Source organism: Phalangium opilio, unplaced genomic scaffold (assembly GCF_054372755.1).
Source record: "Phalangium opilio isolate 3A_F unplaced genomic scaffold, DU_Popi_V2 ptg000200l_1, whole genome shotgun sequence".
In the NCBI taxonomy this organism is placed as follows: domain Eukaryota; kingdom Metazoa; phylum Arthropoda; class Arachnida; order Opiliones; family Phalangiidae; genus Phalangium; species Phalangium opilio.
In genome coordinates this window covers 2774243-2793667 of record NW_028324213.1, presented here as the reverse complement: position 1 = coordinate 2793667, position 19425 = coordinate 2774243, and the positions used below count along the sequence as shown (strand labels likewise).

Below are 19425 nucleotides of genomic sequence, written 5' to 3'. Positions count from 1 at the left end.
AATAGGTAGTATATAAGGGTGTCGAACTACAGCTAAAAGCAAGAACAACCGCAATTGCGAAAACCTTTGGTGGACAACCCACCCTAGGGAGGCTAGACGTTTCTCGTAACCCTAGCTGATCGCCGCGAATGTCTTAAACCCAACGATGACGATGGAGTAGAAGCCAGGTGTACAGACTGGTGTCCAAGTGGAATGGACGAAGACCAGAAGATGGTGGTGATTAGAAGCCAGTATGTACAGACTGGTGTCCATGTGGGATGAACGAAGACCAAAAGATGGTGGTGATTAGAAGCCAGTATGTACAGACTGGTGTCCATGTGGGATGAACGAAGACCAAAAGATGGTGGTGATTAGAAGCCAGTATGTACAGACTGGTGTCCAAGTGGAATGGACGAAGACCAGAAGATGGTGGTGATTAGAAGCCAATGAATACAGACTGGTGTCCATGTGGGATGGACGAAGATCAAAAGATGGTGGTGATTAGAAGCCAGTAAGTACAGACTGGTGTCCAAGTGGGATGGACAACGACGAGAAGATGGTGGTGTGAGAACTCAAGTAAAGGAGCCATTTCCGTGACTGTGAAAGCAGTTCGGAAATGGCGAACACGTTTGCTCCGATTTGGAAACTGCGAACGCGGTCACGTGGGTGTAACAACAGACACACACACACAGACACACACACAGACACACCCACACACACACACACACGTCGAAATTAGAACCTCTCCGTGACATACGTCACTCGGAGAGGTAAAAATGCCACGAAAAAACCCAATTTGGGTTTTTTTCGTGGCATTTTTAAAATAGAACAAATATGTGTTAGAATATATTTTTTACCTTCAATTGTTATATAAAGACTATCAGTTTGTCTCACTCATTCACCAGTCAGTATGCCAAGATTATCACAGGAAGAACGCAATAGGCTCGTTGCGTTACATGAGGCTGGTCGGGGTGTTCCTTTTATTGCGCAGCAACTGGGCTGTTCAAAGCCAACCGTGAGGTCATGGCTAGCCGCTTATGGTGAAAATGGGCGATTGACAGACAAACCAAGACCGGGAACTCCACGCGTTACCACTGCAGAAGAAGACGACGTTATTGCTGCTCTTGTTGTGAATAATCCTACCACCACTGTTCGATCTGTAAAATCCATCATGGAATTGGAAGCGTCGGAAACAACGATTAGAAACCGATTACGTGACGTTGGGCTACACAGTCGTATCGCCGCGGAGAAGCCATATCTCAAACCAGAGCACGAACAAGAACGCCTAGCATTTGCGCGCGGTCACCTTCACTGGAGGAACGAATGGAAAGAAGTTGTCATCAGCGACGAATCAACATTTTGTTCATCTACGGACCATCACGTAAGAGTGTGGAGAGAGAAAGGGACCCGATATGATGCGGCTAACATTCATTCAATCCAGAAGAGCGGACGGTTTTCTGTGCCAGTGTGGGGTTATATTTCAAAACATGGAATTGGCACCTTAGCGCGAATAGAAGGGAACCTTAATTCCGATAAATATATTGATGTATTGGAACATACCTTTTTTCCTCATGTCGTAGACAATCATTTTCCGGACGGTAAATTTATATTTCAACAAGATAATTCGAGTATACACAAGTCACGTGCAACCATGGCGTATTTGAATGAGAATCATCCGGAAATCGATGTAATGAACTGGCCAAGAAATTCACCCGACTTATCTCCAATCGAAAACGTCTGGGCGATTATGAAAAGGTTTGTATCCCAGAACAATATAATTCCCAATGATAAGGACGAACTATTCACCATCATCCAGGCCGCATGGGAAGAGGTTGGCGAGCGGCCCGATTACATAAGCAATCTGTTTTCATCAATGCCGCAGAGAATGCAACAGGTTGTAAACGCCAACGGGAAAATGATCAAATATTAATCGCATAATGAAATTAAAAATGAAAACGTATAAATGTATTTATCCTAATCATGTTCATAATTGAGAATAAATGTTGGATAGTAATTAGCAAAGTGTCTTTATTCTTTATTTAACTTGTTATGTTGGTTGGGTTTTTCTCAATAAAATATATACACACTCTGCATTAATTGCGTCCTTACTTAACCTTCAAGGATTTAATACTTCGTGCAGCTCAGCAGATTCCATTGATTGTCAAAAAGACCATAATTTGCCATCGGATACACTGCTAAGACTAGTGTAACTTTAGTATAATACTAATTTCGCATTGTAAATAAAGGGTTTCTTGAGAAAGGTTCGTCATCTTGATTATGGCGAATCCCAATTAGTTGAAGACAATGAACACAACCACTTTCTCAAATGTAGGCACCACTTTGTGACCCATGCTATACTTTGAATGTGGGTATTCTCCTTTTCAGTGAACCTTTATTTCCTCCATCAAGCGGTTTTCAATGGGTGACATATTGAGGGAATTGGTTGCCCATTGAATTTCTAGATGGTTCTCTCCGAAATGCGCCGTTTTCAACCAAACGTTCGTGCAGACTTATGTTGAATCTGACATCAAGAATCGCCCACTAATCTAGATAGAATTCTTTCTCCACCCCCTGGCATTTGCGAACCATAGTGGAACAGAATGTCGCACCCGTGGCCATATCTTCACCGGAGGAAGATTTTAAGTTTCATTCCACTATTGTTGATTATATCTTTGTGCAATATGGCTCAAGGCATTGATTCCGTGGGGGACGTGTATTCAGAAAATTGCAATTAACATCACTCTCCCTTTACTGGAATGTCATTCGGTAATTCGGACGAGCTATGCTCAACTGTTCACCTTCTCTTTAAAATCATCCCAATCATTCAAAACCCCCTAATTAGCAGTTGGAAATGGAAAGTGGAGAGTGCAAAAAAAACGCTTAGTAAAAAATTTATTGAAACAACAATATAAGATACGTTTTTTAATACCCATTGTATCAGATCAATAATTTGCGGCTTATGATTGAAACAAGACGTCGCGAGAGAGAAAGTTTTTAATTGCGGCGACTGTACCCGCATTTTAGAAATGAAATTATTTAATTTATTGTTTCTGGATTCCTATAATTTCATTCCTGTAGCTTTAGCAAAGTTTCCAGCCACTTTAGGTATACCAAATACAGCCAAGGGTTATTTCCCCCATTTTTTATTCAATACCGTGAACCATAAATTCGATATTAACAGACAGCAAGAGACTAATTACGTTTTGGAAAACACTCTACCCCCTACCGAGGCTTACGGAAGCCAATATTTCACAAAGAAAAACTTGGATATATTTTTAAAATGGCATAGCACCGAGGATGCTAAAGGAAGGGGTTTCAACTTCTTGAACGAACTTTATTATAAAGATGCCACGACTGTATACGCCAGTGAAACACGGTTAAGTGTGTTAACTGCAATAGAAGTACAAATTCGATAGCAAAGACATTAAAAAGAAAACGGGAAGAAACACCAAGGAAAAAGAAAAAAGAAGGAAAATCAACAGCAAAAGTCCATTAACAAATGTTACTCCGCAAACCAAAAGGATCAGGTTGAGAAGAATTTCTCAAGCCAGGTCTTTCTTAAACCACCGAGTTAAGAAATTAGAATCACAGCTTGCGCACAGAAGTATTTTGTTAGGGGATTCTCAATCAGAAGAATCGAGAACAATTACTGAAATTATAAACAGTGACAATAGAGATGAAGTTGATAAGGCTTTAAGAGATGTTGGACCACACAGCGAAGTTCTAAGAAATGTTTGGGACAAGGACTCATTCCGAACCGATAAAGCTGAATTTTTCAAAAATAAAATTGAGTGCGACAATTCAAGCATGGCCAGTAGATGGAATTCTATCACCTTAAGAATAGCATTGTCCATATATCATAGAAGTTCTGAAGGGTTTAAAATCTTTCAAGATTTTAAATCTACTATGTACGAATTCTTTGAAAAACCGCTCCAAGCACCTTTACAACCAGCCTTGCATCGATCAAGATTATTTAAGCGAGCGGCAAGAAAGGTATAACGTTTTTCATGAAAAGACGCATAAAGAAAATAAGCGAACCCCAAGGGTGATGGTGCGCTTATTTTTGACGAAGTGAAGGTCATTGAGAAAGTTTTATGGAATTCAAGTAATCATATGCTTCAAGGTTTTGCGATGGACAAATCAGAGTATCCATTCTTAAGCGATCTTTTGACTAATTCAATGGCACCAAGGCCAACTTCGTATGTTCTGCAGTTCATGTGGCGGGACCTAACTTCTGATCTGATAGGGCCTTATTTCCTTTTAGACAGCTCTGCTAAACAAAACCTTCTGATGGGTTGCATAATGGAAATATAAGAGTCGTAAAGCCATTTGGATTTAAAACCTCTTGCTTGGTTTGCGAGTACCAACCTTGCTAACATTAAAGCAACCATGAATCACAAGGGTTCCTTTGGAACCAGCATGGCTGATGCAGATAAAGGGTTTGAAATTGAACCATTTTTCCACAACCCATTTTTACTTTATAATAATAATAATAATAGTAATAAATTGCTTTTTATTAGGAACATCCATTAAGAATAATCTTGTTTACAGTGGAGTCCTATTTTAAATTACTTAAAAGAAAAATAAAAATCATACAGATTAAAATCGTGCAATTTACAATGACTCTTTTAAGGTGTTTAAGGAACCTGGAGAAGTTGGTTTATGTGGGGAATTATTTCATTTTTAAAATTTTTTAAAGATTCAGCGGACTTGATTTGGTTACTTAGGGTATTCCAAACTTTAACTCCCTGGTGTTTTACACTTTTGGCTCTATATTTGGTTATACAGGTTTCTATCAGAAAATTTTGCCCATGGCTACGGGTTTTTAGGTCTGAGTTGATAATAGGTGGGAACCATTCGGTTACATATTCTGGAAAAATACCATTTCGAACTTTATACATAAAGACTAATAAATTAAAATAATAGATAAATTTAGGGGAGTCTATTTTGGCAATCTTGCATGCTGTAGTTGCCGAGGAATATTTGCTACTTTTTGCGATAAGCTTTGAGCATTTCTTATGCAGAGGTTCTAATCGTGTTTGATTGCCTTTAGGGCAGTAAAAATAGAATATGTTACCGTATTGGATGAGTGGCTGTACGCAGGCTTTATATATTAATCTAAGAGTGTCTGATTCAAGATGATTCTGCAGATGTCTCAAAAGCCAAAGGCCGGAATTTACTTTTTTTAGTACATAATCTGTTTGCCTGCGCCAGTCTAAAGCCTCGTCCAGCCAAATACCCAAGTACTTAAATTCTTTAACTCGTTTGATCGTATCTTTACATATTGATGTAATTTTAGCTGCCAGAGTAGTTCTTTGACGGTCTGGGGCCAGTAACATGAACTTAGTTTTTGCTGTATTTAAGATAAGTCCTCGTTTGGCTAATTTAGTCTTTAATTTCTCAAGATCATACTCAGTGTCTCTAATTAGTTTCTCCAGGTTGTCATCGGCTGAAATTAGTGCCGTGTCGTCAGCGTACTCGTTGGCGTTTGAGAAATTTAAGACATTATGCAGGTCAGAGGTTTACGCATTAAACAGTAGGGGGCCCAACACACTACCCCGTGGGACACCGTTCGTAACATGTAGTTGTTCCAAGAGGTGCCCGTTATGATAGACCATTTGTTGTCTATCTGTAAGATAAGACTGGAGCCAGTCCAGGACAGCACCGCCAATCCCGAACTTTTTTAAGTCACGAAGCAGGAGGGGGTGCTGGACTGTATCGAACGCTTTCGAGAGATCTAAGAATACGAGGCAGACGAATTTGCCTTCATTTAGATAACTTAAGACAGATTCCATTAAGTGGAAAATGCATGTAACGGTAGAATGGGATTTTCAAAACCCCGATTGATACTTATAGAGTAACTGATTATGATCCATGAAATTGTATAGATTATCGTAAACAATTCTTTCGCAGATTAAGGATAAAGCCGGTAGTATTGAAATTGGTCGATAGTTCTTTGGGTCTAGGACATAACCACTCTTATGGATTGAAATTATTTTAGCTGCCTTCCACTGGGTCGGAAAGATGCCTGAGGAAAGACTTAGATTGATAATTTTGGTAAAGATTTTTGCTATGATTGCAGCTAAAGCCTTGATTAGGGCAGGGGAAAGGCCGTCTATTCCACAAGCTTTGTTTGCATTGATTTTCTTAAGCATTGTAAAAGTTTGGTTCTCTGTCACGAGTACAAAAGCTTCGAGTTTAATATTACTGGTTTGTGGTAGTCTTTCCACTACAGGTGGTTCGTCTCGCAGGTTACCGAGTTGATCAAGATTCAAGTCCTTTAGCAGTGTATCCGCCACTGTATTGTAGTATTGATTTAGGGAATTTACCACTTCCCTAGGGGTTTCAGATAATACATTATTGTATTCTAACTCTCTAATTACATTATTCGATTTAGTCTTTAAATAAGGTTTGAGAGTTCGCCAGAAGTTTGTGGTTGATCTGTCGCCAGACAACTTATTTTTAAAGTAGGTAGACTTTCTTTCGCGAATAAGTTTAGTGACCAAATTTCGTTGGGTTCGGTAACGGTCAGTAAAGTGGGTGCTCTCAGGGTTTGACCGGCATTTGGTTTTGAGTTTATCTCGGTTATGCATCTGTTGTTTCACGTATGGGGTCAACCACGGGGAGGACTTAATTGGCACAAATTTCTTTCGAAGAGGGACGTATTTATTTAGGCAGGTAGAGAGGGATGTTTGGAGAACATCCAAACCGGTGATAGGATTTGTTATGAGGGGTTCCTTTAGCGCAAGATTTCCTTGTAATTCCTGGATAAAGGTTTCTGGTGTAACTTTGTTCGTGTGGGATTTTGTTAGCAGTCTTTTTGAGGACGACCCATGTCAGATCATGATCGGAAACTCCGCAAGTTACTACCTTGGTTTCAGTGATTCTGGCTGGTTCGTTAGTATAGATGTGATCTATAAGTGTTCTTGTTGTTAGGGTTGTCCTTGTTGGTACTGTAATCAGTTGTTTAAATTCCTCTAGCGTTTTTGTAAGCAGTTTAGTTTTAGGTTTAAGTGGTTGGGCAAGTAGATCACAATTTAGGTCCCCGAGGATAATTAATTCAGCTTTTGGGTTGGTTGTTAAGCAGTTGATGAAATGTAGTAGGTCTTGCATGGTATCATCGAATTGAGTTATAGGAGGATTATATAAGAACCCTATAAACAGTTTAGCCGAGTTTTTGAAATTTAGTTCTGCCCAAATAGATTCAAGAGCGGAATTGATGGTCCAGCCCGTTCGGTCGAGAACCATGTGTTTGTAATATATTCCCACGCCTCCACCATTTTTATCCACCCTATCCTGTCTCCAAAAGGAGTATCCATTAATGTTACAGATTGCGTCTGGGATGTCGTTCATTAGCCAAGTTTCAGTGAGGCCCAGGATGTCGATATTATTCGTGTTCAGGATGTACTCAATTTCAGTAACCTTAAATTTTAGGCTGCGAATATTAAGATGGGCTATTTTAAGGCCAGAGAGCGGCTTATTGCTGGATGGAGTGGGCAAGGATTGGTGAGGTCAGACTTCACTGGGGTCGAGTGGAATTAGTTTGGTCCGTTGGCAAGAGATCATGGACATAGAACCTTTTTATCGTTATGGGTGATGGCCAGTTGTCGAGGTCTAGGATTATGTCATCGAACTTGCCACTACACTCGATGATATAGTCAGTGGACCAAAGATCATGAGTCTTTTTTTGAGAAATTTTTGCATCGGTAATATATATATCCTCAAGGTGATAGGACAGATCCTGGGGGGTAATTTCGTTCCCACAATTCGAGACGATAAACCTTGATGTAGGTGAGTTTGACCATGCTAGGGCCTCTTCGTTGTCATTTGTGCCCCATATTTTAAGTGAAGTGCTCGGGGGTGAGTCGCGGCGCGTTAAGCGACGGCATGTGACTCCGGAAGGCCAGATTGCGGGATTAAGAATAGCACTTGGATCACTGCTGGATCGGAGAAGGAAAGTCTTATAGTTATTATTTGAGATTGATTTGTGGGTTTGACGAATGTTAATATCAACGATATTGCTTGTCTGCAAGTGGGTAGGTATTTTTTGCTCGCTTGCTTTGATAGAGCAGTTACCAATGAAGTAATACTTGGGATCTTTCGTGACTCTGATTTTGCAGGTTGTAGCGCGGTCAGAGGACATCTTGCCTACATGTAGGCTGCTGGGCCTTTGCTTGCTATGTGAGTTGAGTTTGTTCGTATTTTTTGGAGGGCCTTTGGCATGCTTGGTACGTGTCGCATTGTACTTGCCAGAGTTAGCCGCCGTTTTATGAACGATGTCTGTATACGAGGTCTTTTGAAAGGCGATTGGGTGGGTGACCCTTTTACCTATGCTATTGTTACTGGAGTAGTAAGTTACCACACTTTTAGGCATGCAAATTAGCCGAAAATGATCCAAATTTGCATAATTCAGAAATCCCACTTTTAACCATGCCTGAAATGATCAAAATTTGCATATGCGCTCAGAATTTGTATTAGCACACCTGTCAATCAAAAATGTTAATAAAAGCAATTAGTAAATTGATGAATACGTCATTAGCAATAAATAACTCGACAAGTAAACATGGCGATGTTAGCACCCGCTTACGATTCCTTTTACATTACTTTACCTAGTAATGCCTCCATGCAATTATATCCTGAAAATACTAAAACAAGTTATAGAACGGAACTACCTACAACGTATAATTTATCGGATGGAAATTGGGAGGTTGGATTGTCGGAAATAAATATGCCTTCAAAGTGGGACAACATCACTGATTGTTTTGATGAATTTGTCGTTAGATCGGTGGATCTTGATTATGAGTATGAAATTGGGGAAGGGGGTTGTGGTAAATTGGGTAATATAGTTAGGGGACCGAACGACGAACCTACAAGTATTTACCAAAAATTATTCGAAACGTTTAAACAGTCAATAACAACAAAAGCTAGGGATGATATAAATTTTGAACTAATGATGAAAGAGGGAATGACATTTATGCAAATTAAAATTAACGGAGACAAACAAACGGCTATTAAGTTTCCTAAAGAATATGGAAAAGTACTTGGAATAGCGGAATTAGATTGGGATCGATGGATTGTTCGGGAAACATATATAGCTAGTAATCCTTTAGACACTGCACGGGATCAATTAGATACCAGAAATTTGGGTAAATTCCAAGTCAAACAATTTGTTCCAAGGGACCGAAATAGACCCGTTGACGTAAATAAAGATGTTAATAAAGCATCAATCGAAACGAAAGCTTATACGATACCTCACGGTACGTATGAAAGTATAGATACCGTACTCGAAGCAATGAAAATGGTTTTACCCGAATCGAAACGAAAATATTTCGATTTTGTGTATAATAAAACAGGAACAGTAACAATCAAATGCGGGGTTGGAATTGTTAAAGAGAACACCCCATGGCATAAAATTACCGTAAATGAGGCAAAATATATGGATTATTTTTCAATTACATTTCCAAAAGATAATCCCGGATTAGGTTACATGTTGGGATTTGATAAGAGTCAAGTAGACACTCCGTTGAGGAACAATACGGAAAGTAAACATCTCGGAGATATAAATAGAGGTGTACAAACTTTATTCATTTATACGAGTCTCATATACCCCCAGGTAATAGGTGACTCTTGGGGTGGGCTTTTACGTACAATTCCAAGACCTGAAAACAGTCGAGATAATAAACCTCACGTGTTAACATTCAATCCAATTAATTATTATCCAGTACGTACACCCAATTTTAATTTAGTTGAGATAGATATAACGACAGATTCGGGAACGAAAATTCCATTTAAACTCGGAAAAACTGTTACGACTTTACATTTTAGAAGGATCCGTAATCACTAATAATGTCTGTACGGAATAGATATTATAATTATTATTTACAACAATCGGGCGGGGCGTTTGTTGGACCAGTATTTCAAAGAGGAAACGGTTTGGGATCTATATTTAAGAGTTTAGTTCGGTTCATAACCCCCATACTCAAACCAGCAGCAAAAGCTGTTGGACGAGAAGCGATAGGTGTCGGAAGTAGATGGTTCGGCGACATATCAACGGGAGCAGATCCTAAAAGCTCTTTCAAAAAGAATATTAAAATTGCGGGGTCTAATTTATTACATAAAGCGGGTGATAAAATAGGGGAAGCGCAATTTGGGAGTGGAAGACGTAAAAGAAGAAGAAGAACCAGTAAGCTAGGAAAGAGAAAAGTGAGAAGAATAAGGAAGAAGACTGATTTTTTAGCTTAAAGAAGTACCCTTAAAAATCAAAGGGGGGTATAAAAGTAGGGAATTTACACGAGTAGTAAATAGTTTACGTTTAAACAGTGACAAATAAAGTTATTCAAAAATGGAAGGAATGATGTCGGAATTAGATTTTTTCGCTAAACCCGTCACTAATTTGAATATTGTGGCCAGTAACGACATACAACTACAAACTGTTAATGCTATAACGGATGGTGGTCCATTGGAATTTTTTATTCCCGGAACTCCCGATAGTTATATAGACACTTCAAAAATTAAACTGTACGTTAAGGCTCAAATATTAGGATTTAACACAACTGATAATAAATGGGTAGAAATCGCGGGCAACGATAAACTCGGACCGGTTAATTTAACCTTATGGAGTTTATTTGATCAAATAGAAGTTATGTTTAACGATACTCAGGTTCAAGTCGTGAATAATTTAGCCCCATATATCGCTTATTTCGAAACAATGTTAAATTATGGGAAAGAAGCTAAAGACACGCAATTGGCATTAGAAATGTTTTACAAAGATACAAAACTAACAAATGCCGATTCACACCATGCCGAGAATAGCGGAATGAAATCTAGAAGAACCAGAACCGGAGCATCTAAAATATTTGAAATGATAGGGAGATTACACGTTGATGTATGTAAGATGAACAAGTTCTTATTGAACAACGTTGATATAAAGTTTAAATTTATTAGATCAGCGGATACTTTTCCAATAATTTACCAACCTGGCGCTGCTGCTGCTGATCCAATTACTAATTATAAAATCGTTATTAAATCAGCTTCTTTATTTGTACGGAAAATAAAACCAAACTCTGAAATTATGCTAGCGCATGCTATGGTTTTGGAAAAAACACCGTGTGTGTATCCCATTAATCAAACTGTAGCAAAGTATTTTAGTATCGAAGCAGGGAACAGTGACACGATTAAAGAAAACCTATTTTTAGGTAGAATTCCTAATCGAATGATTATCGGATTCGTTAAAACATCAGCCTTCAATGGGCGTATATCTCAAAATCCATTTTATTTCGAACACTTAGATTTGAACTTTTTATCAGTTACAGTAGGGAATAAAAATTATCCAGATCAACCTTTCACACCGGATTTTACTCACGATCAATACTGTAGGGAATACGCTTCCTTATTTACGGCTCTAGATATGTATGGGAAAAATAAAGGAAACTACATTAGTCTTTTTGATTATCCTAGAGGTAACACTTTATACGCTGTTGATTTTACTCCGGAAGAGCAGGCTAGTGCCGAGCATTGTTCTTTAGAAAAACACGGTAGTTTAAGGTTGACTATACGTTTTAACAAAGCACTCACGTTTGCGGTAACAGCCATAGTATACGCCGAGTTCGAAAACGAGTTATTAATAACGAGGGATCGTAACGTTTTGTACAAACTAGAGTGAGAGTATGGACGAGTACGTTTATTTACCAACTCGAAAAGATAATAATCTTCTCGTAACAGTTAGAAATAACAAAAGACACGTAACTATCGTCGGTAATTGTTGGGATTTTAAGGAAATTAAAAAGGTGTTGAAAGAAATATAAAATTAAACGTCTTCAACGAATTAGCGTCAAATGATCGCGTGAAAATCATGAAACAACAACAGTACAATCTCTCCGATAAACAAACTATCGAGATAGCCGAAGCTGGTGATGATCTAATTATTTCCATTTCCGATAATGCGAGAACGGAGTATATGGTTACAATTAGTAACAAAGTATATCAAAACTTATGGTTGCTGGTGGATTATATAAACTTGTTTTTCCAAGACGTCTTACCCCGCTTCCACAGTACCCTACCGGAAAATTTTCAAGTTGAAGGTTACGTATCTGGAACCGGAACAAAGTATATCGACATTCGACAATACGTATGCGAAAATTCGAATATTCATCGCTACGATTTACTGTGGATGGCTACGTGTAAAGGATTTTGTTTAAATAAAACCACGTGGAGTCGATTGAAACAAATAAAACCGGAATTGGACCGGCAATTGGAAATAAAAGCCAATACCAAGGAATTATTCAGAACAATGATTTTGCGAGACATTACCGAAAATTTACTGGAAAAGACCAACTGCTGCGGTAATCTAAATTGCCAAGGCGAAATCGAACACCACGTATCCTGCACCTCAAATTCGAATACTGACTTGAATATCCTACAAGCGATATCGATGTTAAATAAGACGAACCTGAAGAATGAGTTTGAAAAACGATTTGGAGAGAAGAACGAAAATTTGGATCAATTATTTCTTATTATTACTGACAATGTAACGGAATTGAAAAGAGATGTTTTTTACAATTACGTTTGATAAATAAAAAGCTTATTCACAGATGGTTTCTTTCTTTATTTCCCAAATACCTTCAAAGATGGTTAGTAAACGAATAGCGCGTAAAATCGAAAATATATATTACGATCCGCAAAATCCCGCGAGTTTAGGATCGGTGAGAAAATTACAAAAAGCTCTACCAAATATATCAAAGGAAGATATCGAACAATGGTTGATTTCCCAACCCGCGTATACGAAACATAAACCCAGAAGAAAAATATATCCTAGAAACCAAACGTACGTCACTAGTATGAATGAGGTTTTCCAATGCGATTTAATCGATCTACCCCAATTGTCCAAATACAATAACAAATATCGTTACATTCTAACCGTCATTGACGTCTTGTCGAGATACGCGTGGGCTTTACCGTTAAAAACGAAGGGGGCGAAAGAAATCATAAAAGCTCTCGGCACAATCTTTAAGCAACGTACACCTTCGAGGTTAAATTCTGACGAAGGAAGCGAATTTATAAACAAACAAGTTGGGAAAACCAAAATATTACCTCTCCGTGTCAAGAAGATTATATAAACTTAAAGTATCCAATGAAAACGTTATTATGTTTCTGAGTTGGGGTTTCCCATTTTTGTTGTTGTTTTGAAAAATATATCGCAATGCACGGGCCTTGATAGATATAGGAGGCAATGAATGAAATATATCACAATGCACGGGCCTTGATAGATATAAGAGGCAATGAAGGAAATATATCGCATGCACGGGCCTTGGTAGATATAGGAGGCAATGATAATCTCTCTCTTTGCACCAGAGGTTTATCTTTAATATTTAAATAAATATAATTATTTTTAATTATTTTAATCTTCAATAATTAACATTAATAATAGTTAAATCGTTTAAAATAAAGTTATACCTATTATCTTCTCAAACTTTGCTAATATTGACGTTTAAAGTTAAGGGTACCCCTCTTGCCCGCTTTTTTCAAATTTGGGGTATATATACGATTCGTTTCCATTATAATAGTAAGGAAAAAGCGCAATTGCGAAAACCTTTGGTGGCGATCCCACCTTAGGGAGGCTAGACGTTTCTCGTAACCCTAGCTGATCGCCGCGTATATCCTAAAACCAAACGATGATAATGGAGTAGAAGCCAATGATACAGATTGGTGTCTATGTGGAATAGACGGAAGACCAGTGGATGGTGGTGTTAGAAGCCAGTGTAAGTGCAGACTGGTGTCAATGTGGGATTGACAAAGAGCAGAAGATGGTGGTGATTAGAAGCCAGTAAGAACAGACTGGTGTCCGTGTGGGATGGACAAAGACCAGAAGATGGTGGTGTGAGAACTCAAGTAGAGGAGCCATTTCCGTGACTGTGAAAGCAGTTCGGAAATGGCGAACACGTTTGCTCCGATACGCAAACTGCGAACGCGGTCACGTGGGTGTAACAACGGACAGACAGACAGACACACAGACAGACACACACACAGACAGACACACACACAGACACGGCCGTTACAGAACCTCTCCTGGACTACGTCACACGGAGAGGTAAAAAGTGCAAGCCTATCTTAAAAGTAAGGATATCCATTGGTACGCTAGTTACGGAAATTTAAAATGCGCCATGATAGAAAGATGGAATAGAACATTGAAAACGCGAATGTTTCGATTAATGACGAGAAATAACAATTATAATTACACGAAACATTTACAAAAAATTGTAAATGGATATAACGCCACTGTTCATTCAACAATCGGTATAGCTCCGAAAAACGTAAATATAAATAACGAACATTTAATATGGAAACGATTATACTACAAGAAGAAACGTACAAGCAACAAGCCAAAATTACGAAAGGGTGATTTGGTGAGAATTACGTCCGACAAAGGCGCTTTTGGTAAAGGATACACTGGATATTGGACGAATGAAATTTTTGTCGTGCATAAAGTACTACTACGTACTCCAACTGCTTACATAATAAAAGACGAAAACGACGAAATAATAAAAGGATCATTCTACGAGCCGGAATTACAAAAAGTTGCTAAATGAACACGGAAGAATTAAACCTTTTTTTAAGCACAGATCCTCGAACGAGACCCTACTTCATAGGAGTGTTCCCGAAAGATATTTTACCCGACCCACCAGAACGGAAACCCTATTGTTTCGTGGTCAATTCGGAACCATCCTCAAACGAAGGATTGCATTGGTTAGGAGTCTATATCGATACTAACGATAACGGTTATTTCTTTTGCTCGTACGGTAAAGACCCTAGTTATTACGGTTTTAATCTATCAAGCTACGCTTCCAATTGGTATTACAATAATTGTCAAATACAGCCGAATAGTTCATTTACATGCGGGGGACACGTTATTTTTGTTTTAACAAGTTTGTGTCACGGATTTTCTTTTAATGAAATAATACGAGAATTGTACGACGTGAAAGATAAACCTTACAACGACGTGATTATTATGTTAAATATGTGTATACATTTATTGAATCAAGAGAAAAAATGAAATAAAATATTTTTTATTTTAAAAAAATTGGTACATTTTCATTTAGACCATTTTATCGGTGTTTTGACTTTTCGCAATTTCATACCAGTAAGGAGACGTCTCGGGCGATAAGGATGACCGTCACCATCATCACCATCATCACCCTCCTCCGCCTCCGGTACACCTCTGGTATATCGTCGATGTCTCTTCGTTTTCGGAGTCGACGTGAGTTTAGGTCGTGGGAATGACTTCTTAATCGTCGAGGGCACCCTCGAGGGTGACCTCGGCGTTGACCTTGAGAGGGCCAGGGGGGTCCCTTGAGGTGATTGTTGTTGCGAAGGAGGCTGTTGCAATACTGAAAACGGATTAGGTGTTAGAAATTGCGGTGGTTGAACGGGTTGTTGTTGTTGTTGAACTTGGAAAACTGGTGGAATATTTGCAACGTTGACGTTAGGAGGTTCTATCAGGCTCTTCATAGTCAAATACTTTTGTAAAGTTAATAAATAATGTCGAAGTTTATCCTCCGAAGAGGTGTTTTGTTTTAAAATCCGACTCATTTCACGATCCAACTCTGTCGCTTCTTTTTCAGCTCCCGATAAAACAGCGGATTCGGGTAGTAATACCATTCGTTTCATCTCGCTAATGAAGTGATGGTAGATATCAATGTCGGTACCAAAGCAGCTATTAACCCGGGTAAAAATCCTCCCGCCTGTTTTATAAGAAGTTTCCGTTTGTTTTTAGCCAGACCTCTTTTATTAGCGATTTTTCTTATATATACTCGATGTTTTTTAATATAAATTCTATCCTTTTCGGGTAAAGGAATATTTCCCTTTAACAAATTATAAAACGTGTTGTGAACGGCTTTGATTTGACTTTGCTTGGCTTTTTTTAGTACCTTGGTTAATTTTCCTCCGCCACTTTGACTGGCGCGTACCAATCCACGAAAAAATGGTAAATGTCTGTGTAACGGATGACGTCCTCTCTTTCGAATTTTTCGTTTAAAATTTCTTTTTAATACTTTTTTTAACAAACTCGATTTACGCTTTCTCTTAACCATTCCAACTCCTCGAACGTTCCAACGCGAAATAAAAGACATACGGAAACGATAAATAGTTTTATATACAAATTTTATTTGTCATCACATACAATAATCATATTTCCTTCATGCGGAAAAATATTTGTTCTTAAACGCAAATCATCGTGAATGTTTTGTTTTAAATCGATACACAAGTAAGAATAGGGAGTACCCTTGGTAACAAAATCATACGCTCTAGTTACGAGGTTTTTATTATTCGGAAATATTTGTCTGCTCAAGTAAGTTATTTGAGACCCGTCTCGCGGATTTTTAAAAACAATTATGTACGAAGAGTTAAGACTAATGGTTCGACTCTCTTTACCTTGACCAAAAAGATTTTGAGTTAAAAGAGCGACGGATAAATTTTTATGATGAGAGCCGACGCAAAATATATTAGCGATATGGGAACTATTATAACAAGAGAATGCCAGATCATCTATTATTAGAAAATTATTAATACTTTCATCCCAAAAGGAAGAATCATCCGGGGGGAGTCCTTCCATAAATTCAAAGTTTTTAATTTCTTTTTTTGCAATGTCAAATTTCGGTTGATATTCTTTATAACAGTACACTATCCTGTCCGGAGGTGGTTCGATCAAACAATGGGCGTGTTTCAAAAGGTTAAATATCCACGTCGTTTTACCAGCCATAGTACTACCGGCCAGTAAAATTTGCATGGGGGCTTGGAATTTTATTCTACAAGCATCAAACATTTCTCAAAAAGTTTATTAAAATCGTCAATCCGTTTTTGAAATTGGAGTTTGTTTATTTCTCTCCAATTAACGCGATCTTCGTACGGAATAATAAAAACCACGGGGATATCGTCGAAAGTCACTTTTTTTCTTTTAGAGTTGAAATTCCGTGTTGAAAGCATCTATCGACGATTCGAGAATTAAATCGACGAAACTAGACGTAAACGTTTTGATGGATTCGTCAAAATATTCCACGATTTCTTCCTTTAATCTTCTCTTTTCCCCTTCTTCATCAGCCAGACTCACGTTAGTAATATCGAGTCCGAGAATATAATTACAAAATGGAGCTTGTTTTTGATGCACTTCGTGAGGATTAGTCTCATTCGATCCTCCCCAATCGAATAAGTTATGACAGCTGAAACACATGGTTTTTAAGCCGTCGTTTAAGTAAAAGAGACCCGACGCTGCTAGTTCCGCGGGGATAACTTCCAACTCCGACGAATTGGAAGTCCAATGACCATTGAATGATTTTAAACGTAGACTTTCACGATGCATCTTGCTTTAACGAGTATCCAAACGGATATGTTAAAAAATTGTCCGCGATTATTCTCTTATTAAAAGTCACGCCGAAACTTTTTTTCAGATTTCCTAAAAGTAGTTTCGCGCGAGCTTTGTCACGCACAACGTTAAAGGGGATTTCCAAAGTGTAACTAGTTCCCGGAGTGTCTAGAGCCGATTTGATCGAATCAAAGTTAATTATCTGTTCGTTTTTCCTGTTTAACGAAATTCCTTTCATTTTCGTAACGCAATGCCCGGTATTTGTTTTGTAACTGTACGATTTCGGACCCGAAGTAACGAATTCCGATATATACCCATTTGGAACTTCGTCGGTCCAATCACCCATAAATTGTCCGACGGGTGGAAGAAATTCGTCACTTTCTTTGTGAATAAATATAATACTATCCGTATCGCAGTACAAAACCCTTTCTTTTAATTTATTCAGAGTTCGAAATAATTCGATCCGACCGTACGAACTAACGAAACTCCCCAACACTGCCGATCCTTTGTAATATGTCGGGCAAAAATCTTTTTTGAATTTGTAGGTCATTAAACAAACGTCATCGTCGTTAATTGGCCGCATATCCGTTAATTCCAATGTCGGATCCATTATAATTTTAATGAAATCTTGATAATCCTTGACGAAAACCGATTTTGGTTTATCGTTGTTTAAGCAATGTCGACCCCATAACGAGTTTAAAGCTAATTTCGCCAACGCGCGTAGAGCTGAATTGTTTGTTACATCTTCGGGTCTAATCTCGATATCTTCTCGTTCTTTAATTAGTCTTAAATATTCCGTTTTTTCCTCGTCGGTGGTAACGTTGCGAGGCCAGCCAGAGTTTTGGATTTTTAGTTTCAAAAATGTATTAATGTAACTGCCGAAAAAACCAGGATCTTTATCCTTGATATAGGTGTACCTTTCGGGGTAATGGTGAACCTCGAAGATTTCCAATATAACGTAACCGGTTTCGACCGCCATGTATATTTCTGGGGTGGGCCAAATCCCTTCGAAAGCTCGCTCGGAGTCGTTATGCGCGCAGGCTGTTTGTATATCGTTTTCCACGCAAGTACGACACAAAGCGAAAAATAGTTTTTTTCTGGTTCGAATTGGTAATGCCGGTATGTAAGCGTCTTTCGGAGCTAATATTTTACAAGACATTACCCCAAAGTAATGATTCAAATCGAATGAAAAATCTCTCGTAATAATCTCCGGGTGATTTTTAGGATAGTCTCTGTTTTTACATACAAAGGGGTACAAACTACAAACATCGTAATATAGAATTTTTTCGTTTGGTTTGGTTTTATGATACAGCCTGAAGCATTCAGTACGACCACCGTATAATGCCGATCTTGGTCCTATCGGATCTCGAAAGTGTAACGAATCGCAAAACTTTCTTACCTCGATTCTGTTTTTCAGCATTTCGTCAAACTCGCAACTCCATATTCTAACATATTCAGCGTTCGGCGCGTTACACATGATATCATCATCTCGATCCAGAGTTCTCTCGTATAAATTTTTAAACGTATCTTGCAATAACGGATTCCATTCGCCTCCTTTCGTATGTTTCGGACATCCGTGAATAAAATCTCCGTCAAATTGAAATATTATTTCGGGTTGAGAAGAATAACCATCTACCGGGTATCGTCCAATCTTTTTTTCCCCTTCCAACGAGAGAACCGATTGAATTTTTATTCCGCGTTCTTTTTCTTCCCACGCCAACCATTTTAAAGCGGATTTGCTTTGATTGTAGTTATTCCTGTAGCCGTTACACGGTACTACTCCGAGCGTAAATTCTTCCAAGTATTTATGAAGGAAAATATTCGTGCAGGCCCCCGCTATGGTTAAAGCGTTCATATTTAAAACATCGAAACCAGTTTCCTTCTCGAACAATTGTCTAAATTTATCCATACCCTGTTGTAAAACCTTAACATCCATGATAGTATAATATTCCAGTTCTTCGCGTAAATTATAGACCGATTGTCTCGATTTCGTCGCGTACCATTCGAGAAAATCTTTATAATCTTTTTCTTTCATATGTTCCGGTTGAAAATACTCTTTCGGCGGTAGTGGACCGACATAATCCAAAGTTTCT

At 38.4% G+C, this 19425-nt stretch overlaps 1 protein-coding gene across 1 annotated transcript; it reads right to left on the bottom strand.

The window, feature by feature from the left end:
- Positions 1 to 5810: 5810 nt before the first annotated feature.
- On the bottom strand, positions 5811 to 6572 carry LOC149622106 (uncharacterized). The gene has a single exon (XM_089853673.1). The coding sequence runs from the start codon at positions 6570 to 6572 to the stop codon at positions 5811 to 5813; it is 762 nt and encodes a 253-aa protein (XP_089709799.1).
- Positions 6573 to 19425: the final 12853 nt, after the last annotated feature.

Excerpts from the sequence above, each read along its gene's own strand:
- LOC149622106 (XM_089853673.1), bottom strand. The coding sequence starts at position 6,572 with ATGCATAACCGAGATAAACTCAAAACCAAATGCCGGTCAAACCCTGAG.